The following is a 22,446-nucleotide window of genomic DNA, read 5'->3' on the forward strand; positions in this document are numbered from 1 at the left end:
TCAGTGGCTCTCCCCTGTCTGTGGGTGGCAGCTGGAGCTCCCATGTGCTGGTGTGAGACAGCAATGATAGCCACAGGTCAGAGTCCCTGTGTTGGAGTGAATGACATCAGACCTGTTCAGGTTCTGCTGGGAATCCTTTTGCTGGGAGTTCTTGCCACAAACAGGATTTGTCTGAAGAAAGGATCCCTATTTGCGTGTGATGCTGTGTTAAAATACCTATTTCGAGAGTATTCTGAGATCAAGGGCACTGTGTGTCTCCCTAATGCAAGTTATTTTTCCTCTCTTGAAAATAACCAGATAATTTTTTTCTTAGTTCTGCCCATAACTGTATAAATAGAATGTTTGTCAAACAGCTGAACAAAACCGCTTAAAATGTGAGGGGTTTGAATGATAAATTTGGAATGTTTATGTAGCACAGTAGACATTGCTACTGAGGTCAATGGTTTTCCTGAGGAATGCTGGAGAGCAAAGACTAAACACAGTGTGTATTTTCCCAGGGGATTCAGCCTGGGGCCGTGCCCAGACGGTCACTTCACTCCTGCTTCACTCAGCCTTCATCACAGCCACCTTCAGGGGAATGAGGGCTGAGTCAGGCCCTTATCACCTCTCATTCATTTCATGGTTTGGATTCTTTACATGTCCAACACTGCAAAGTAAGTGCCAAAGCCCAGACATTTCCACCTATTCCACAGTGCATTGACATCACAAAAACTTCAGTGGTCCAGGCCTAGACCAGCCCTGAGACTTTGTTCAAAATCTTTGACAGGATTGTAATACAGAGTGGGGATCTGATTTTTTTTTCTTTATCAGTGTCATGAAAGACAAATGCCACTGTCTGCTGCAAGTGTTTCTGGATACAGCCCATCAGCAGCATTCAGAAGGGTCAGTTAAATCCATTGTCCCTATGTTCTGAAATAAGCAAGAAGAAAAATAATTGTGATTACATCAATGTGATGGCAGACAAACGCAGCCCAGTTTGCAAAATCAGTCTTAAATTTAACTTATGCTGAAGATTTTTGGTGTAATTGCGTTAGGGTTGTCTTTTCACCCATGAAGTGTTTGCAGAATGTATTTCTTTCAGCTAAAATCCTGATCCTGATGCAATTGTAGCAGCAAAACAGTTCTGGTGGAATTTATAATAAATTCAGGGAAGCAGAATGCAAACCTAGCAGTTTTGACTGACTTTTTTTTGAAACAGCCAATGATTAGCTGGAACCACAGCTCATTCCTAAGGTCCAGAGAAGGTCTCTGAAGGCCCTAAATGTTCATGTACTGATTCACTGCTGATTCTGGTTCTGTACTGTGAAAGCTGAGTTTCAGTAGAGATGGTGCAGAGCCACTACAGACCAATGGCACGTTTGTTTGGCTGTCATGAAGTGAATTTTATAAAACCATGCTATAAAAGACATAAATTCCAGGTGGCAACTCTGCAACAAACTCGTGCTCTGCTGTGCACAAAACCACCAGGGGAGTGTCCTGATAGGCACAAATCTAAGCCCCAGATTTTAGCATGAAGGCCCCAGTCTCTCCAATAAACTGTTGGGCTTACCAGATACTGAATTAAGTATTATGTTGTGATAATACAAAATGAAATCAACTCTGTTTGGTTCCCACAACTAGAAGTTAAAATGGCTCTCTTGTCTTTCCAAGTAAAGTGAGTGTAATATTTATGAATAAAATTATGTATAAAAATAACAAGGGTCTGAAAGTGTAAGGAGAAGGATTGCACCTGGCAGTGGAAGGCAAACTGTCATGATCACATAATGTATCCTCAACCACAAACGTGACCCTCAGACACTGCAGTTATTAACAATGGATATCTGTCAGTAATTGTGTTTATTTGCTATAGTGACAATAACTTGCTTGATTTCAGCCTGGCTTTTGTTGTGTCAGGCCAGTGAAGAGCAGGTGGTGCCCCACAGGTGAGGTCTGGAGCCCTGTGCAGGCTGCCAGGGCCCACGAACAGCTGAGGGAAGCAGAAGCTGGTGCAGTTCTTGCAGAAACACAACCAGGAGAAAGTGTCTCCCACCCACTGCCCATTCCCAGTTGGAACATTACAAACTTTGGGGAAACATGAATACTTTCCTCTAGCAAGGGTTCACCAAGTGGACCTCTTGGAGATGCTAACACAAAAACACGGCTACTAATTTAAAGCACTAAACATGAGCAGAAACATTTTGCAAGAAGTCGTTGAGTCATATTTTCCTCATAAAATTGTTGAAACCATTGTGCCCAGAAACAATTAAAGATGTGAGTAGGGCTGGAAAAGTTTAGCCATAAACACAAACAGACACCATTATTTTGTTTGTAGAAGGTGAAGGTCATTTGGCTTGAGGAGCATCCTCAGCCTCAGAGGGAGGGAGCGCAAGATGCAGTTTGTGTGTCCTCACTGCTCAGAGGAGCCCCAGCGTGCCTGGATGCTTGGTCACACCAAAGCTGACACACCAACAGTCTGTTATGGCAAATGGACCACTGAAACAGGGCCAAACAAACCTACTCCTTTGATCTGGAAAAAAAATTCTTTTTTGATTCAAAGGTACATTTCTGAGACCTGAAGTCTCAACCATAGGAATGGCACGTATTAAAACATTACAGCCAGTGAGTCCCTGGCAGCTGGGAGGTGTGCCCAAGACTCACAAGCTTTAGAAGACTTTGTCAGGACTCCATGGTTTTTGCAGTAATTTGGTGTTCCAGTTGCCCCTGGCAATAGACTCCTTTATTTTGGCCTGCTGTTCTTGTGCTCTGCATATGCAGCCCCTGGCTAACTGCTGTTCCGTGCTCTGGGGGAAGAGTAAAGGAGAGGAAGTTCCTCTGCTCCCCAGGGCATAATCCCTGTTTTTATGAGATTTGGATTCACTGGCACAGCAGAGGTTGCAGGTTGGAAGGCAGATTTGAACTGAGCTTTGTCGGGGTCCTTATCTGGTTTATTTCTACCCTAAAGGGAGGGTAGAATTTGAGATGGATCCAGATGCTTTTTCTCAGGGGCACTTGTAATGTAGCTCAGCACTTTTATACAGACACTCCATCTAGAAAACCCTCTGTTTAAACAACTGCATTATAAGTCTTACAAATAAAATGTTTTCTTGACATCCAACTTATGGTCTTCTGCTCAGAAATGTGAAATGAGCCATAACATTTCTTGGTCACTACAAAAAATACATGTGCAAGTGTGTACCAAGAGGTATTGACTTTGTTGGCATTATTTTGAAGCAAGAAAGATAACCCCTTTATTTGTGCTTTATTTAAATTCTCTTCATTCTTAGGGAATTGGAAAGAGGTACTTGTGAGTTGCTTTTGAGAGGAGCAGTACATTGGAGCAGAACATGACAGACTCAGTGGCCTTGGGGATGGAGCTTTGGGCAGCTACAGAAAGCAGATGACCCTGGAGGAGCTGAAGTGCTTTTGGCCATGCCCATGTGAGGGCCAAGGCTTCTCTGGCTCCTACCGAATTGCAACAGTGCATCTCCTGGAAATCCAGAATTATACTGGATTTATAAACACGCGTGGTCAGGTCTAGGAAATTTGGGCAATGTAGTTCTTTTGCTAATTTAGTTTTGGGGGTCTGTACATTTCCCACATACTCCTTCACGTCAGTCCCACAGGTTTTACTTAAGGAGTCTTCTCATCGTTTTCCACTTCCTGTTCCCTGCCAAGGGTCTGCTTGGTTTTGTTTGTTCCATATCTGTGTGCTCCAAAGGCTTTCAGTCTCATGTTAGGCAGGCTCTAGAGCAGCTGCTCTTGCACTTTCTTCCTCCCTTATACCCATGAACTGAGTTTCCCAGGTTAAAGAGCTGAAAAATAGATCCTGGGAATCTGGCTTAGCCTTGATGAGGGATGTGGTCAATAACCACAAGGCTATTCCTTTTATTTCCTCCTTTAACAGCTTGTTATGCAATTACATTTTTCAGTAAGTTACATGCTCTTTTCAGGCTAATGATCCTTTTGATGGGGTGACAGTTCACAGACTTACAAACATCTGAAAACTAGAGGGAAGAATGGAAAATATTTTGAAACTTCAGCTGTGATATGATGCAAGTCCAAGGACTGATTAAGGGTGTTAAGGAGGATCTTTTCAAAGCAAGAGAATAAAAGCACTGTATGGTTTGATTAAGAGGTGGTGGAGAGGCACCTGAGTTTTCCGTGTAACAGATTTCTGTGGATACTCCTGAGGCTGTGGAGTCACTGAACTTCGCTCCTCTGAGCAGTGAAATACCTGGCCATGCTCAGCACCTCTTTGCACACTGGAGAGCTTCCAAAGCAGGTGTCTCTCAGCTGGGATTTATCATTGTCACATCTTGCTCTACAGTGTTCTGCCTGTTTTCCCCGGGTGTATTCCTCAGCTTGGCACAGCCCATAGAACAGGCAAGGAGATGGGAGTTTAAACCTCAGCCCGGGGAATTGACTGAGTGGCTTCTCCTGAACAGGCAGGATCTCTGCTCCTGGAAATGCAGGACAGCTTTTGCTCCTGCTCTGTAGGTGATGGTACCTAAAGCGTGGTCACTGGCAGTAATTCCCTGTACTTGTAGACTAGCCCAGAATTAGCAAAATGCTCTCCAATCCCCTTCCTCTTGGGAAGTGTATTAAACCATTCAGTTCTCTACAGGCAGCCTTCACAGGCAGGGAGGAGGTTGCTCTCCAAGTTAGTGGCAGAGCCAGGGAAAGAGTCTTACACTGACATTCTGGGCTTGTAGTCTGACTAATGGTAGCCATGCTAAAGGGATAATGTCAGGAACAAGGGCTGAGTGCAGAGTTCCTTTCCAGCATCCCCTCTGATGGATTAAGAGTGCTCTTCAGAGCACATTCTCTAATGTGGGACAAAGTTCTGCATGGAGCATTCAGAGCTCCTTGTTGGAGCTTGTACTTCTCTCTCCAGACGCATCCTCCAGCTTTTTGTTATACCCAGATTTACTCACTTGTGGTGTTTACATTACACCAGCTTGAGGGGGAAAGGAAGGGAATTTTTCTGTATATGAACTGTCTGGGTGATTTTCTACAGCTGCTTTGAAGGATATGTCTGTTACTTATATTGGGACTTGGATTCTATAGACATATGGCAGAGAACACAATTCTCCAAAAAGCAAGAGAGTTTGACTGATGGAAAACAAGAGAGCAATCCAAGAGAAACCCTGCCAGAGGAGGAGCATGAACCTGAAATTTACTGTTGAAACCAGACTTCTGCCTTGGTCTTAAGCACCACACAGCCAATTCTACCATTGACTGCAGTGTGGCTCTGCACAGATGCAAGGAGCTGCTTTTTCGACCTGACTAAGTCTGGAGCTTAAGTATTGTTCTGGCATCCACACCTATTTGGAAATACACAGGTTGGCCTGGACTCCTGAAGCACTGGGACAATTACAGGGTTTTTAAAAAGTCAGAAATGGTAGAGAGGCTCTGAATTGAGGCTATTCTGGCTTTTGCATAGTGAGTTTGTAAAATCAATCAGAAATTGAAGAGAGCATGAGAGATTTCATTTTAGACTATTCAACCCCTTATTAATTGTACTGTGGATGGCAACACAGGAAACGTGAATTGCAGACAAGTCTTTTTTTTCAATTTATTCTGCTGTGTGTTGTTTTGACTTTCCACTTCCATGCAGCTCACCACTTGCAGCAGCACAAGAACTGCCAAGAATGTTTGGCCTCGTCTGTTTTTGTGTTTTGTGTTTTGTTCCAGACTCACTGACTGGGAGCCATGTCGGTCAAGCTCACGTTTGTGTCCCCTGGGGATGGGGGTGGGATCAGCAGGAGCTGCTCCTTCACTGGGTTCAGCACTGTGCAAAGCAGGAAACTGGCGTAAGTAACACCAAAACCAAAGCCCCTGGTCCCTGGGCAGCAGGCTGGCAGTGCATCGACCTGAGGCAGCTTTGTGGAGATGCTGCTCCTTCACTCCCACCTAAAACTACCGAGGGCTGCTCCTGCACTGATCAGCAGCTGTGCTGCCCTGCAGACTGCCCCACTGCTGGGCACTGCAGGGACAGCTGCGCCACACACGGGATGCAGCTTTTCCACTAAAAATGCTCCTGTGCTTTTTGTGAATTTAGCAATTCCTGTAAATCCCTGTAAATCTTGAGTGCTTTTAGAAGATATGACCTATAAATGGAAAATTAATATGGCCTCTGACTGCCAGTGCATGCTAGAGAAATATCAGAGTGAATCATTTAGCAGCACCACATAGAAGTTTTGGGAAGTGTGCCTCCAGGAGTATTGTACTCAAAAAAATCCACTTCTGTATCAGCAAAATACCTCACTCATGTAACTAAATACCTTCTCAAAGAACCAGATGACTGAATTAAACTTTTGGTTAAACACAGCATGGTAAAGTATGAGCAAAAAATGAAATCCCAGTATGATTGTGATGCAACTGAGAACTCTTCAATTTGAATAAATTAATTAGTTGGTGAAAATGAAAATTAATATTACCCCTAGCAAAGATCAGATCTCTAAAATCCCACCAACTGCTAAGGTCTGGAGAAAAACTCTGTCAGATGACGTAAACAGGCTTGAGCTCCAGTCCAGAGTGGGAGTTCTAGCAGGGAAAGGATCCACCAGGAGCTGTGGAGAGCAGCTGTTTCTCCACCAGGCACCGTCCAGCAGGGTCCCAGTGCTCCAGACAGAAAGTTCATGTGTCCCTTAGGGTTATCCTCTTACTTCTAACTGCAAAGCTTTCCTGACCAAGTGCCTCTCTTTATGCACTTTTATGACGTTGTTTTTCATTATGTAAGTGTTTAGACAGACAGTTTTGTGCAGGAACCACTGCAGTAAGGAAGATTTCTGTACTAGACATTCAGTCACACCCAGTGAACATGAGAGCCTGCCCTGGCATGGACAAGAAATTTTTTAATCACCCTTTCCTAACTTATCTCTCCCTCAGGCACTGTTGCAAAACTCAGCAGGAGCTTGCAGGGGCCCTGTGCAAGGTCTGTCCAAAGGATGACACACAAATCAGGCCCACATGGACACTCTTGAGCAGATACTAAATATACTTTTGCTTTTCTTTAGCAACTTCCCCTCGGGTCTCTCAGTCAGACACACGATTTTGTGTTTGCCCACCATGGTCTCCACAGGAAGTCAATGTTATTACTTTATCTATATAGTGGGAAATCTGATACTTAAATTACGAGGTTCACAAGGGAAAGCAGCAACAGAACATTCAGCTTTTAGCTACTGGCCCTACAGGCCATGTCAGCTACTTAACTTTCGTATGAAATGTATGAAAATGGGATTCTTCACATCAGTGCTCATATGGGCTGCAGCAGCCAGTGGGAGATGCTGAGGAAAAGGGGGAGTGGGAAATCCCAGCCTGTCTGTGCAGTACTGAGATGCTGCACTTCCACATGAAGGGAACTCATTTCCAGAATCTAGGATCTGCACTCCAAAAATCTGAAGGTAGATTCCAAAATGAAACAAAACCCAGGAGTAATTTGGGCTTTTTAATTTCAAAACAGCATTATCTTGTATCTTCTATTTGGTATCCTGCTAATTAGAGTACTCTAATGGAATTAGATGCTATTTCTTCTTAGCATGAAAGAATTTTAAGTAATGAGCCTTCTAGGAGACTCTTTCAACTGCTTATTGTCCAGACTGTCCCTTCCAGTGTTATTCCTGTTGAAACTCTCTCACTTTGCCTGGAATACTCAAAGATACATTATCATAATAAAGAAAAGTAATATTAATGTAAGGTTCTAATTTAACACTTATGTTCCTTGTTATAGGTAACCTGAGCTCCAAATGGTTTGGTTAATTAATACTTTACATTAAGGCATCATAAAAAACCAAGATAATCAGTGGTGTGAAGAAATTAAGTACCCAGTAATGTTTGGCAACACCTCGTTTATCAGACTTTTTGCAGAACAGATGTTAAAAACTGGAGTTAAGTGGAAATTTAGGACAAGGATAATTAAAGTAGTTACTCAAGGGCTTCTCTAATAGGACTGGGGACAGCTCTCAGGTGTGTTGGGTCTGGGCTTTAATCGCCCAGCACAATAATCTCCTTAGGCCTCCAGTTACATGCCTGGAACTGAAACCAGCCAGTTGTTAACTATTGAGCCTGATGAAGTTCATAATTTCTCCAGGTGAGTTGAATTTAGGATGGAAATTGTAGAAAAGGTAGAAAGCTGTTCAGAGAGCAGCTGCCTGGTTTGGCTTGCTTTGGTAGATGGGAAACTTCTTTAGGTAATGTTATTTTAGAGGCTTTACTTAGAGGGATTATTAACAAACCTGTATAAAAATAGCCAAGACTTAGGGGCGCACATAGATAGAGGTAAGCCAGGCAGGAATTATTTGCAGAGAGTTCATTTTCTGCTTTATAGTTGGCTATAACTGATGGTTTAGAGTGTTCCAACTCCTTAGGCTGGTGCAATAAAATTCTGTGTGGGGCACTTCTTGTAGAAACAATACTTAATTTTGATTTTGCAGGTGCTTTTAAGAGCAATTAGCTGAGGGGTTAGAGGCTGAAAAAACCCTTGGTAATTATATCTTGTATGCAATCCGGGCCTGGCAGTTGGCTTTTCAAACCTGGGGAGTGCTCTGAGCCATGGTTTACATGGATGCTGAGTGCAAGTGAAGAAATAGCAATTTCTAAAGGCTCTTTGGGTGAGCTTTGCCACTTAGACCTTGAGCAGGCAGAAGTTCCTTGCCAGCTTTGCCTGGATTGCAGGTGGCAGTGAGAGTGGGACTGCCCTGGCCCTGCAGCAGAGCTCCCTTCCGCGGGTGACCCTGGCTGTGCCCAGGCTCTGGCAGCTGCCCTGCCTGCTGGGCACACAGAGCCAGCACTGTGCGGTTTCTGCTGTCTGCCAGAGTGTGCTCAGGTGTCCAAGAACTTGGTGATTTTGAGTAAATGCACATGGGAATGGATAGAGCTTGTACCCTGGAAGTTCTGTGGCTCAGGCATTTCTTGTCTCCCAAGTGATGGGGTTTGCATCTTTCCTGTATTTCTTTTCTCTTTCTACAGCAAGTCCCTCAGCAGAAGTTCAGTGAGATCAAGGATGTCACTGAAACCCCCCAAGGCCTATAATTCCCTGCAGAAGGGGGCACTCATCTGGGATCCAAAGCCACTGCAGGTGAAGAAAATTTTTGAAGCTTTGAAGAAAGGACTTAAGTAAGGACTTTTCCAATATTGTAATTTGCCTTACCTAGTCATGCTGCTTAAGTCTGTGTGTCACTGTGCTCTGTCTCCATCTGGCATCTCCAAACACATGTGGTGACTTCCCCAGGCCTGGGACCTTGTAAAACAAGTTTCATTCACTCTCAGACAGTCTGCTTGCAAGCAAAGTGCTCTGATGTTTTTGTTTGTTCCTAGTTAATTACACTGTAAAAAGTGACAGCGAACTCTGCCCATCTCCTGGGGAGCAGCTGAACTTCCATGAGGAAGGGAGGCTTTCAGGGCAGGGTGGCAGCATAGGGATGGGACAGCCAGACCTGGGGAGTGATTGGCAAAAAGCTTCTGGAGAGGGAACTGTGTGGAGTTCGCTTTGACTCAAAAAGCTGACTTAAAATCGAGTCTGAAGATGAGGGTGTGCCCTGCAAAGGCAGAGTGGGGAGGCTGGTTCATCAACCACTTCTGTTTTCCTTCTGCTGATTAGTGAACACTGACAGAATGAGCTGCTCTAGGAGGGTTGTTCAGTGGGGGTTTTTTGGTTTTTTCTTTATTTTTTTTTCTTCCTCTTAATAGAATTAAACTCTGGATTTCAAAAGTGCTCTATGATCTTCAGGTGTCTTGTAACACAAAGGCCTAAGCAGATTCACCTGAAAACGTCAGCTTTTTGATTTCCCAGAATGTTCTATTATTACAGGAACTTCATTTACACCCTGCAGCTGCTATCAGAAGATAAAATACCTTCCCTTGGATGTGTAAACCCCACAGCTCTTTCTGCTGGCACCCTTCTAACAGTTCCTGCAGTGTGTTACTGCTGTCCTCCACATTTTGCTCCTGTATGCATTTTGCTCCTAGTTTGTTTTCCTAAGCAAAGAACATAAAATGCACTGTAGTAACACTTTATAAAGTCAGATGTGTCACGTTTTCAGTCCTATAAAAGACTATGAAGTATTAGCCCTAAAAATATCCACCAATGTCTTATTAGAGGATTTAGATTTAAAAGAAACAAGGAAACCAAATGTTTTTGCAGAGTTGAGAATTTATCTGAGCTTAGGGAGGAGAAACTATAAAGTGGATCAGAATTTGTTCCCAGTTTTGCAGTGAGTGCCACATGATCAGCCTCCTGCCAAAAGTGAGTGGCTGACTAATTGACTGAAGTAACCTACAGAAAACAGCTGTATCAAATAGCAATGCAAAGGCCAAATTTTAAGTAAATGCAGACTTAAGTCCACTCGGTGCTGGAGTGACTCGAATTTTTAGTACAGAACATATTTTATGTGCCTGTTTCTTTATAGTTGTAGAAAATAACTCTTTATTCTGTTAACCATCTGGGTGCCATTCCATCAAGCTGGTCATTCTAACATACCTAAATCTAAAAGTGATGAAGCCTTTCTAAAAGGTAAATGAATGTTCTTCTGCCTTCAGCCTTGGCTGCTTCTGCACTGAGCTCTTACTGGGCAGGTGTTAAGAGCAGACAGCTGAATGCTGGAGACGTGGGATGTCTTGGGGGACCTGGTTTTGGAACAGTAAGAAAATGAAATGCATCAAAGCAAATGTGAAGAAGTGTAGCTGTCTAAAATGAAGTTATTTTGACCGCTCGGAGACTGTCTAATAATGTAGCATTTACCAGGTGATTCTGGTTCCCTTTTAAACATTAGAGGAAAAAGTTACCTAAGTCTGCTCTGTATTAAAAGGAAAGTTGGATGAAGATGGTCTCAGCTGAAAAAGTTTAAGGCCCTGTGGAAACTCGTAAAGCATGCAAGCAACAACCCATGCATGCAAGCAACTCTAGAGAAGCCAGCTGGCACCAAGTGCTTCACACCTTGCAAAAAGAGTTCTCATTCTGGGAAAAGTAATAGTTGCATTAAGAAATTGCCTTAATAGGGTCTTCAGCTCAGTTTGCTAAAACGCTGAGTGGCATTGGCCCCACCTTACCTGGGCAGTGCTCCTGTGAGCTTGGGTTTGTAGTGCAAGTGTTTCATGTTGCAAGTCTTTGGCTCTCTAAGATGGAGTTGGTTGGTGAGTCCTTCCTCCTCAGTAACTGTAAGCAGAGGCTTCCTCAACAACTGAGCCATTCTGCTGCCTTACAGGAAGGGGTCACGCAGGAATAGTTAGAGGAATCAGAGAGGGAGATCTGTGATTTTTGTGTGTGTTAGAACTTGATATTCTCCTCCTACATCCCTTGTAACATTCTGCTGAAAACACCTCTCCAGAGAATCTCTAATGACCACTCTGGGACAATCTAACAGTGGGCTTGCTTTCTCTGCAGTGAATACCTGGAAGCACATCAGGCTGAGCTGGATTATCTCTCTGGTCGACACAAAGATACGAAAAGGAACTCTAGATTGGTAAAGTGTTTTTAATGTTTAAGTACTTAAATACAGTCACAAAAGTAGGTGCTTTCTCCCTCCTGGGACTCCCAGGGGTTGTCCAGTTAAAACACTGAGGTGGGATCCAGCAAAGCATCACAATCAGAATTTTCCCAAGCAAGTGCCCTCGTTGTGAGAGCTTGGGATTTCTCATTGCCAATATCCAGCAGTGTACCTCAGATCATGTTTCTTTACTGGGCTGTACCTCCTTGTGTCCGCTCAGTGATCAGTGTTTGCAATATTAATTTAGTGTAAATGAGGATGTCCTAGTGAGCCTTGCAGTATGTATGAAGGTATCATCACTGTGTACAAATACAGGTGCTCTCCTCCTCAGCCTGTGCTGTTTCTCTTTCAGGCTTTCTACTATGACCTGGATAAGGTAAGGCTGTTGGGGATGAGATGGAATGTTGCCAAAAGAGGAAAATGGGTGATTTGCTGTCTGCTGTGTTACCTAATGGCGCATTTAGGAAATAATTTCTCACATCCCTTTTTCTCTCTCTGCCCTCTTCAAAAGCAAATCCGCTCTGTGGAGAGATACATCAGAAAGTTGGAGTTTCACATTAGCAAGGTAAGGGGTTTATACCTTGTACCTGTAAGGCTCACACTGCTTTGTAAGTGATCTATCCACATGGAAAACACTCTGATTATAATTCATCTGAAGGGGAGAATGCTGGGGACTTGCTGAAAGCTGTAGCCACTCTTTTTACAGGAGGAGGGGATTTTTATTTATTTAATTTCCTGAATGGTTCTATTCAGGCTGAATGTTGGGCACGACCCAACCTGAGTTTTCCTGTGAAACCAGTTTGCATTCTCTGCCGGTTTATTCAGAAAATGCTGCTCTGAAGCCTGATGTGTTCTCCCCCCTTCCCACGAGGGGCCACAGGGGCATTTCTGTGTCTGCTGTCTGCCAGTGCTTCCAGAGGGCTGGAATCTCTCCTCTGGCACAGCTAACACAGCAGGGGGTTGAGTCTGCGTTGAGGGAATTGGTTTCCTGCTCTGCAATTTTTGTGAGCAAAGTGTTACTCTACTACTTGTCTTCTACTCTGGTAAAAGCAGAGCTGATGGTATTCCTGAAAAAAAAGCATGGGATATTGAGGAGCAAACTGTTGCACTCTGTAAAATGCAGGAGTTGCAGCATCCTGCAGTGCTCTGACAGGGGATTTGGTTTGGCTGTTGCTTTTTGTTTTGGCCAGGAAACACTGCTGATGTTCCTTTCCAAAACGCCTTAACTATGCCAGGGTAATTCCAGCTCCTTCTTTCCCATGTTTCAAAGGTGGAAGAACTCTATGAAGCTTACTGCATCCAGTGCAGACTGCGGGATGGGGCCACCAACATGAAACAGGCCTTCTCCCTGTCCCCTTCCACCAAAGCCTCCAGGGAGAGCCTGGTGGAGCTCTACAAGAACGTCCAGGAGTGCACAGAGGTAGGAAATCCTTCACACTTGTAAGCAGGACCTGACTGCTCCTTCACAAAGAGCGCACTGGGAGTTGCTGCTGGCTTTTTTTTTTTTTAATGGTGTGGGTTAAAAGCATGTGTGAATAAAATGCAGGTACATTGTATGAAAAATCCTTAGTACTGGGGTCTCTTATGTCTTCCACTGGAAGTGTGGGATGAGAATTGAAGGAATGAGCTATGCTATTTTTACAAAACCACTGATGGAAGGTAACTGACAGTGAGGAGCTCAAGGAGTTCCAGTCTTCTGTGGAAGATTTTATGTCTTACAGAATCCATTAACATTACTTTTATCTGCCTTTACTGGTGAAAATGTTTGTATGCCCTTTTAAAAAAAAAATAAAAGGAATGCAGTCCTTTAAAAGAAATGGCATGTGTGGGGAAGCAGCTCCTCTGCACTGCTGGGCAGTGCTGGTGACTGTGCAGTCTTTCTTTCAGGACATGTGCTTTATAGAGGGGGCACTGGAGGTCCACTTGGGAGAGTTTCATGTGAAGATGAAAGGTAGGTTCCTTTTTCCTTTCCTTCAAGACTCATCTGTTGATTTGGGGTTTCTGGGTAGCAATCTGATCCACTGAGAGTCCAGTTATTCAGTGAGATCTTGGATAGAATTTTGTTAAAGTTACTTTGCTCCAGTGCTGTAAAACAGACCTGCCATGGTGTTTTATACTTGAATACAAGGTTGACAAGCTTGCTTTCTTCAGCTCAATTAAATGCTCTCCTTTTAAGAGTGTACTGGGCTGGTGGGGTAGCTTCTGCTCAGAGCTGAGGACAAGAGGGAGCGCTACCCAGAGAGTCACTTGATTCATTGCAGGCTGAGGTGTTGGGGGGCTTTGTAAAGCTTACAAACACTGGGAGTTTTCCTTCTCTTTTCAGGGCTGGTGGGCTTTGCACGTCTCTGCCCCGGGGACCAGTATGAGGTGCAGTATATAACACGTATATTTTGCCCTTTCTTTTCCTGGAGTGAGAGTGCATGAGCAGCACAGGAGGGCAGGGGTGGAACATGGAGAGCAGGAGCCAGACTGTGATAAATCCACACTCTGCTGTGAGGAGAACAGAACATTGGCACACTCACTGTGCCCCTGGAGGCTGGGGAGGGACAGAGGGGATTAGATGTGATCTGGGTGTTACAGGAGCGTTTAAATGATGCCAGTGATTGCCTATCAAACCCAGCTGCCAGGGCTTTGCCTTCAGAGTTGCCCTGGAATCAAATAGCAGTGGCTGCCTGTTTCTTGGAAGTTTGCCCTTGGTGTGATGTGAAGGCACTCAGTGTCTCCCTGGGTGCTCTCCTGCTCCTGACCTTTCCCAGTGAATTCCAGTGTCCTGGTACTTCAGCACCACCCCACCTGCAGTGCAGTGTGGTTTGAGCTCCTTCTCCAGTGGGTGGGATGTGGCACTGGGTGCTGACTTCAGGGGTTGAAGCCTGCACCCCCAATTCCTGTCTCCAGTTTTCTGGCTGTATCCAAGCTCCCAGTGTACAGTGATCAAGGGAGCAGCTTTGCTTCCATAGAACTGGAACAGTGAGGGACCTGTGGACTGAAGGGGATAGTCTGGGACACGCTGGCCCAACAGGCTCTTTTCTTTGTGGTTTCCAGGTGTTTGTGCGACTGGGGCGCCAAAAATGGAGGCTGAAAGGCAAAATTGAGACTGATGACAGCCAAACATGGGATGAGGAAGAAAAGGTTTTTATACCCAATCTGCACGAGAAGTTTGAAATCAAGGTGTGGTGTATAATGGTTGGATTGGAATCAGTGGGTTAACAGGTCTTCTGCTACTTCCCCCTTAGACCACCAAGGGTTTCTCAAAATTCTTGGTTTTCTTTCTCTAGCTATGTAAAAAATGGCAGTTAATCCATGTTCTGCCTAGTGAAGGGACATGACTTCTGATTTTCCTTTGCTCCTGGCACTGGTGACTGTATTAGTGCACCTGCTTTCCCGTGTTCTGGGATCTGTGGTTGTGTTTCAGGTTTTTTGTTTGGTTGGTTTTCTGAAAAGGTCCTAGATCAATATCTGGGAATTTCTAGGATGCAGCTGGATGTGGAGACACAGATGTGGATGTAGATATTATTCCCATCCCTCATGTGGATGTTAAGTACCTGTAGTACTGCTCTCTATTGGAGGAGAGAAATTCCTGTACAGAAAACCCACGCTTGGTTCTGGCACTGCCCTGGCAGGTGGGGTTAATCCTTGAGCAGCACTTGTGGGCTGCTCTGCAGCATGACTCCTGTCAGCCTGAAAAGAGCTGAGACTGAAGGCTGTGCTGGATCCTGTCCTACTGGGAAACTGTGCCAGTGCAGGCCTTTGGGCTCTGGCAGCCTGTTAAAGCAGCTCCTGCAGAGTTCCCTCCCCTGGCAGCAGGAGCTGGGTTACACAGGAGACACTCTGGCACCCTGCCAGCACTGCCTTTGGAAATGGGTTTATGAAGTGGTTTTTTACTTTTACTGCACAATGAGGATCAGGTGAGAAGTTAATTCAGATCCCTGTTTTACCATAATTGTTGTAAAAACTTGTATAACTTTGTGTCACAAGGATAGTTTTACTCTTTTTGTTAGCTTATGAAAATCTGCTGATGAATGTCCTCCACACCTCCTGCTCTTTCCACTTTGTCCTCAGTAATCTTTGCCCAGTACAAATACACAGCAGGTTTAAAAATGGGAATGCTGTACAGCTCTGTGTGTGCCCAGCTCCTGGAACCCCTCCCCTCTTTGGCAGCCTCCTGTGAGATATTCCTTGTGGGGACAGTGGCTCACAGCAGTTTGGGAATGCAGAACTGAGTATCAGGGCTTGGTTTGTTGTGGGCCTCAGAGCAGATCTGACCTGGGCTGTTCTCTTCTCCGTGCAGGGGGGATTTAAGATTGTCTGGTAAGATGGAATTGGATGTGTTTGTCTGTCCCTGCAGGTGACAGAGCTGCGAGGCCTGGCCACTATCCTGGTTGGGGTGGTGACATGTGACAGCGTCAACTTCTTCACCACCAAGCCCCAGGCGATCATTGTGGATATAACTGAGCTGGGCACCATCAAGCTGCGGCTGGAGGTCCTCTGGAAGTAAGTACAGCCTCAAACAGCAACAGCTAGAAAACATTTGAAATAATGAAAGGCTCCCAGGTGTGTCCCTGAGTTGCATTCAACATTTACCTCTTTCTATCTGAGAGCAGGTGCAGGGTAGAGAACAGCCCCATGCTCCCTCACAGCAACCCCTGGGCCTGATCTGATGGTGGGAGCAGGCAGGGGAAGGGACAGAAGCTGTTCCTATGACCTTTCAGCTCTTCCTTTGGTGTCCTCACAGCCGTGGAACCTCGCCAGTGGCCTTACTAAGCTCTCTGCTCCTCACAATGAGCATTTGATCTAACTCCAAGCAATGTATGTGTGTCTACAAAACATGAAAAATAATCTTAAAGGTGATGAAATGAAACTGGAAGTAGCAGTTTCTGGGCACAATGAAAAAAATACACAGCCGAAGTTTTAGGACAGTCATTATTACCAAGACACGATCTGTTAAAAAAGCAGCTTTCCCAAAGACTTGGCACCTTCGTCTGTGTGCTGTGGGTAGTTATGGACACAAGGCTGTTTGTGCACTCCAGGGAAGCTGCTTACAGATGTCCTTTTAAATAGCTGAGCATTGTCACGGTGCCTGTGGTTTGTTAAATTGTTTTATATTTTAAATTTGTGATTTGATTTTTGTAGTGGATTAATGCTGTTATTAAAAGTAAATTCTCACTGTTGTGGACAGTGCACTGGCACTTATTCCTCCCTCCAGACTCACCAGCACAGGGTTTTGAGGTAGTTCTGTTATTTCTGCTTTATGGCACTGTTGTTCCACATTGAGAGAGCCATCTACAACAAATCAAGACTTTTTAACCTGTTTGCATTTGCTGTTGTCCAGGATTACACCAGCCCCTTAGTGAGGTGCCCAGTGAAATGGGGACACTCTCCGCATGTCCCTCTGCACGTGGCTCTCTGCAGCCTTGGCTCTTCCCAGCCCTGCATGGCCCAGAGGCCTTTGAACACCCCTCTGCTGTCAGGCCCTCCCTGAAAGGCCCCAGGCTCCCAGCAGGAAAATCAGAAACAGCTCTGGTTCCATTTCTGGGGCTGGGGAAAGTAAAGCCTTATTGATCCAGTACCATTTTCCGAGTGTCCCTTGCATGTGCAGTGGTCCTTGACACTTGTACCTGCAACTGGGCTGAAAAATGTGTCCCTGCCACAGCACCTGAAAATTATTTTCAAACACAAATCTCTTGAGGTCAGCAAGAAATGAACTCACCTTGGCAGAGTTTTGCCTGCCCCTGTTAATGATGCATTTTCCTCGTGAGAGCTGACCATGGCCATGGTATATGGAGAATATAGAGTCTGGAAGAAACCACTTCTGCTCCCTTCTTGTGAACCCCCAGCAGTGGCACTGACAGTCCTTCATTCCCTGCTGCTGGATCTACTCCCTTCCTGTCCTCACTGTCAGGAACTTCAGAATTAATCATGCACATAAGCTGTTCTTACAAAAGAACTGGATGAGGAAAACCCCCTCCAATTCTGGGATATTGCACAGTTCCTCATAACCTAAATCCCCAAAGCAAATTGTATTTGGGGCAAAACTTTCTAGAAAAGTCCCATCCCAGTGCTGCTGACACTCTCTGGCTGCAGTCTCCAGCTCAGAGTGCAGCTTTGGGCTGGCAAGAGGAGCACGTCCGTGGGATTTGGGACAGCATCACACAGCCCTTGGAGCTGGCAGCAGCTGAGCTGGGAGCGGGGCAGTGGTGACTCATTTTCTTTGGGAATTAATCCCCCCTTGGAATTTCTCAGTGCATGAGAGCTCCAGCTCTGTGTCTCTGCTGTGTTTAAGTTTCCTGAGATGCGTTGGGATCCCACCAAGTGGATTCTCCAGAGCATTGCTGTGCAGAGCTGGCCTCTCCTCTCTGACAGTCTGCTGAGGTTGTTTACAGAAAAGAGGAGCTTTGTGGTGATAACTTAGGGTGTTTCTGTTTTCAAAGATAGAGCACTCAAAGTAACAGCTGCTTTTTTCTCTGATTTAAGAATAACTAAACAAATTCATCTGATTTACCCAAAGTTCCATGAGGGGCAAGCTTTCAGTCTAGACCTGCTTTGTGAGAAATCCAAATGTAGCTCTCTCTTCTGCTTCTAAATGTATATTTTCTTTAAATAGGCCTCTGGTCTTCTGGGCTCAAACAAAAGTGCCTTCAGCTCCTTTATAGATTGTGCCATGAGGAGTGTGAATGAGCTTGGGGCCGTTGCAGAACGGCTTTGTTGGCCAGTTTGGCAAGAGGCTTTGGGGTTTTTGCCAACCTAAACAACAGTCTGAATTCTGTCTCACATGCAGGATAAAGAGAGGGCTGTATTCTCTTTTCAGAACTCCAGTAGTGCCCTGCACTGGGATCCAGGGGGCACCATCCAGTCAGAACCACTCTGGTGACTGCTTTGAGCAGTGCTGGCCTGGCTCACAAGGGTTCCTGGAGCAGGAGCACAAAACCTTAAGGCAGAGTAAAAAAGAAAGTCTGGCTTTTATTTTGGGATGCATACCTACTGCCAGTCTTGCTCTTAGAGATGCAAGCTTAGGTGAAGAGGCAGTTCCTCCTGCAGGATCTTCGATGATCCACTGGTGCATCTCTGTGCTCTCACAGCTGGTGCTGAGCCAAGCTGGATAACCTGGAGCCTGGTGCTTGTTGGGCTGGAAAGGGTGGGTGAGACCCAACAACCACCTCTCTGCTGAATTGCATGGGCATTTTCCCCTGGGCTGAGTGGGTGAAAGAAAAATCTCATCATTAACAGTGAGTCCAGTCCACTTGACTAGAATTGGCTTTTTCTTGTATTAATGTAAGCCTGGATTCACAGGCTGAGCAGTGGAATTCAGGCAGGGAATTCTATCTGCCCATCTGGTCTGGGGGAATTGAATCCATGGAGTGGCTGGACAGGAGGGGAGTGATTAGGGCACAGAATGGAGACAGCAAAGATGATCAGATGTGGGTCACTTTGGAGTTTTTTTTTTAAATGGAGCTTTTCTCGCCCGAAAAGCTGTGGCTGGATAATCCTGTGCAGGCATGTGGATGTTGGCTGGGGAACATGGACAGGAAATGTGGAGCCACCATTTCTCTCAGTACAGCCACCCCCCATTAAAGTAATTGCTCCAGAATTTAAGGTTAAACAATGACATTCCTGCATAGTTTTTACCTATGGAGAGGTTTTATGTCAATGATTTCAGGAAGTGACTAAACAAACTGAGGAAAAGCTAGTGACAATTAAAGGCAATAGTCTGCTTGCAAAGTCTGGTGCATGACAGATCCCAGCTATGGGTTGCCTCAAACTCCAGCCTGTGTCTGGGGAGAGCCCACTCCATTTGACTGACTTCCTCTGTTTTTCCCTGGAATATCCACTACTGGGTTCTGTCTGTGCCAGAATGCTGGGAGAGATGGATTCATGGAGCTGTCCCAGTGTGATGGTTTGTTTGCTGGAGAAATGTGGAGGGAGATGATGGATTGTGCCCAAGGAGCTCAGAGCCAAGAGAAAATAGAAGCTCCAGAGCAGACCCCATTCCTGCTTTGCCCCTCTGCTCTGCTCTCCCAGTCATTCCTTGCAGGACCAGGAGCATGTGCTTGTCTGCAGCCAGCTGAAGAGCTGCATTTTTCTGGAGGCTCTTAGGAATTGCCAAAGGGGCAAAGCAGATGTTGTTTGTTCTTGTTCCTTTCCTAGAAGTGTCATTTTGCATTACTGCATCATTGTATTAAAAGCTAAAAATGAAAAAATCTGAGGAATGGATCCCTGTGCCTTTTGTTAAGAATGCCATGGGTAGGAGTAATTTGCTTTCATCAGTAAACACAGCAGGCTTTGGCTAAAAGGCTCTTGCTGTCAGAAACCCAATTTATTTCTGCCCATGAGTCAGTGCAGATGGTTGTTCGTGTGGCTCTGAGGAATGGGCCTGTGATGGAGCCCAGCTGGGTGACACTGGCTAATTCAGCCAATTAACCTGGTTTGGGGAGCTCCAGAGCATTCTCTCTGCTCAGGAAGAACACAGAGTGCTGCACTGCAGGATGCTCTGCAGAACTGTCCCTGTGCAACACGAGAAGCCAGAGAGAGTTGGGACTCTGCTCTTCAACTTTTGCTAGAGAGCAGAAATTCATTTCCGTGCAATTGATTAGTCCTTGTTATCACTTACATCTCCTGCAATGTACAGCTGAATGCAGCTGACTTTATCCTGCTCTTTGGTTCTTGTATTCATATCACTGAGGCTGCAGATTTGTTGCAAACAATTCACTTTTTTCAAAATGCCAATACTCAAGTGGAAAAACAAACTTTCTTTTGGTGCCACAAGGAAACTCAGCAAGGAACAAAAAGTAACACATATAAAAACCAAACTTGCTTTACTTAACTTGAAATGTGTTCTCCCTCTCCTGGTTAGCCGAGTTGTATCCCAGGGGATCATTCATCCGAGTTTCCTTGGCTGCTTTGCAAAGAAGTTGAGAAACTAATGGCTGTGCTGAAGTAGGTAATTAGGAAGTCTCTGGAGCAGCACTTGACAAACTCTTGCAGACCTAAGCCAGTGTCCTCTGGGGCTGTAACTGGCTCATCCCTACCTGTATGAACCACAGAACTTGCCAAGTGGCACTGCACAGGCTTCCTCTGCCAGCCAAAGGAATTGTTTATTAATAGGTGAAGGATAATGAGGTTTTTTATTGGTTTTTCCAGGTGGTGTGTGCTCTGCAAGAGGGAAATTGGCAGTTCTGTTTTATTACTTGTGTTGTATTTCCTTCCTCTATGGTTTTGTGCCTGTCACTGCTCAGTGCCAGGCCAGCACCAGTGTCAGAGGACAGAGCACCTCAACCTTTGGGACCGCTGGACTCCTCTTCCAAAGACTCTGGCACAGGTTTCTGTCTAAAGAGTGCTGAGAATTCTGTGTACAAACCACAGCCTTCTTGCCTGTGTCTTTCTCTGCTGGAGAAATCAAAGATACTGGTCAGAGAGGCAGTTTCTGTTTCCTTTTATTCCGTGTGTTGCTGACTAAATGTCCCAGTTCAAACCCTACCAGCAGATAAACACCTCTGTGCTCTCTGCCCTCACTGACACTTGGGCCTTTGTTTTCTGCTGCAGCCCCTTCGACACAGAGAACCTGTTTCTGTCACCTGGAAGTACTGCCAAGTTTTCTGTGGGTAGCAGGAAGAGCTCGTTGTACAACTGGACCCCCCCAAACACCCCCAGCTTCAGAGAGAGATATTACCTGGTGAGTTCATGGGGGAGAGCAAAGGGTAAAGCACAGACCCAGGGCTTGGTTTTTGGGTTAGATTAGACTGTTTAGGAGCACACCCAGCAATGTGAAAGCAGCACTCTGGGGCCTTTGCAGTTTATTTTGGAGCTTTGTTAAGTTTTTCTTTTAACCCCTATTCTTCTGCGTTCTAGTTTAGATTTTGTAAAACATTTTAAAAACCCTCAACAAAACTCTGCTCAGCAGCTGGAATGGTGGGGATGTGGGTGTCTGCTCCAGTAATCTGTGGTGGGCATCAAACTGGGAACCAGGAAAGCAGAGTCCCCTCTCCTAGGTGGGATCTTGGTCTTTCCAGCTGTCTCCAGGCTCACTTGGGGATCTCTTTTCAGTCTGTTTTGCAGCAGAGGCAGAGCCCAGGGGATGGAGGTGAGGAAGGCCAGCCTCCCAGCATTCTGAGCTACTTGGCTGCCTGTGAGTTTGATGTCCCTGGGAGGAACAAGCCACACAACCCGGCGGAGACGAGCGAGGGAGATTCGTTCAGCTCGGAGGATCAGAAAGGGGCAGAATCCAGAAGTACAACTCCAGCCCTGGATCACAGGATGTTGCCACTGGTGATAATTCAAGAGACTGGAGCAGAAGAGCTGCAGCATCCTCTCCCAGATCACACCACTCTGGACATCCTGAAGAAGACTCCGTGTGTGGATGGATTCCCAAGTAGCCCCTCCACTTTTCCAAGCCGTCACAAAGGCAGGAGAGACTCTTTCAGCCAGGCCCGGAATCGCCGTCTGGCAGAGCAGGAAAACACGAGCCAGAAAAGCTGGAATGCTGCAAATGACCTCAAACCAGATGGACGTGCAAAGTCAATCGACAAGACTCTCCAGGAAGTGTTGAATTTGCTGAAATCGCGTGGCGAGGGGCAAGCCCAGCTGCAGAAACTGGAATGCCAGGTTTCGTCTGTGAGGGATAAATTGAAGGTAGGGTTGTGTTTTACTCTCGGGAGGCGGTGCAGCTCTCCCTGTTAGCCCTGAAGGAGCTCCGTGCCGCTGCGGTCGCGTTGATTCGGGGCTGCAGCGGTGGCCCCCAGCCGGGGAGTTTGGCCACCAGAGGTCAGGCGGGGCTCGGGAAAGGCGGCGGAGCGCAGGAGCCGCCCGGGGCCGGGCGAGGGGGACGGCATCGGCAGAGAACTGCAGTCCTGCTGGAAACTCCGGGCTGAGCAGAACCTGGGCTGCGTGTCAGGGCCTCAGCATTTAGGTCTGCTTCGAATCTGTGGCTGTTTTTCAAGCCTGGTGTAGCTCGAGGTGACTGCAGCAGCTCATCAAAGCCCGTGTGTCC

At 45.8% G+C, this 22,446-nt stretch overlaps 1 protein-coding gene across 10 annotated transcripts in view; it reads left to right on the top strand.

The window, feature by feature from the left end:
* The window catches only part of RIPOR3 (RIPOR family member 3), a 42,350-nt gene that overhangs the window by 12,550 nt on the left and 7,354 nt on the right, over positions 1–22,446 (top strand). For 4 of the 10 annotated variants that reach the window (XM_048321976.1, XM_048321974.1, XM_048321983.1 and 1 more), the window contains 12 exons: positions 5,674–5,792; positions 8,950–9,096; positions 11,363–11,441; positions 11,818–11,841; positions 11,977–12,030; positions 12,736–12,885; positions 13,353–13,416; positions 13,789–13,832; positions 14,508–14,633; positions 15,811–15,956; positions 21,003–21,132; positions 21,504–22,088. In XM_048321976.1, the coding sequence (XP_048177933.1) occupies positions 5,692–5,792; positions 8,950–9,096; positions 11,363–11,441; positions 11,818–11,841; positions 11,977–12,030; positions 12,736–12,885; positions 13,353–13,416; positions 13,789–13,832; positions 14,508–14,633; positions 15,811–15,956; positions 21,003–21,132; positions 21,504–22,088 (1,650 nt within the window). In that variant the 5' untranslated portion in view covers positions 5,674–5,691. Of the gene's footprint in view, positions 1–536; positions 654–5,673; positions 5,793–7,540; positions 8,072–8,949; positions 9,097–11,362; positions 11,442–11,780; positions 11,842–11,976; positions 12,031–12,735; positions 12,886–13,352; positions 13,417–13,788; positions 13,833–14,507; positions 14,634–15,810; positions 15,957–21,002; positions 21,133–21,503; positions 22,089–22,446 lie in introns of those variants that run through there. The other 6 variants (XM_048321977.1, XM_048321978.1, XM_048321980.1 and 3 more) reach the window with 6 other exon arrangements.

The sequence above is a fragment of the Corvus hawaiiensis genome, chromosome 17 (assembly GCF_020740725.1).
Source record: "Corvus hawaiiensis isolate bCorHaw1 chromosome 17, bCorHaw1.pri.cur, whole genome shotgun sequence".
Lineage (NCBI taxonomy): Eukaryota > Metazoa > Chordata > Aves > Passeriformes > Corvidae > Corvus > Corvus hawaiiensis.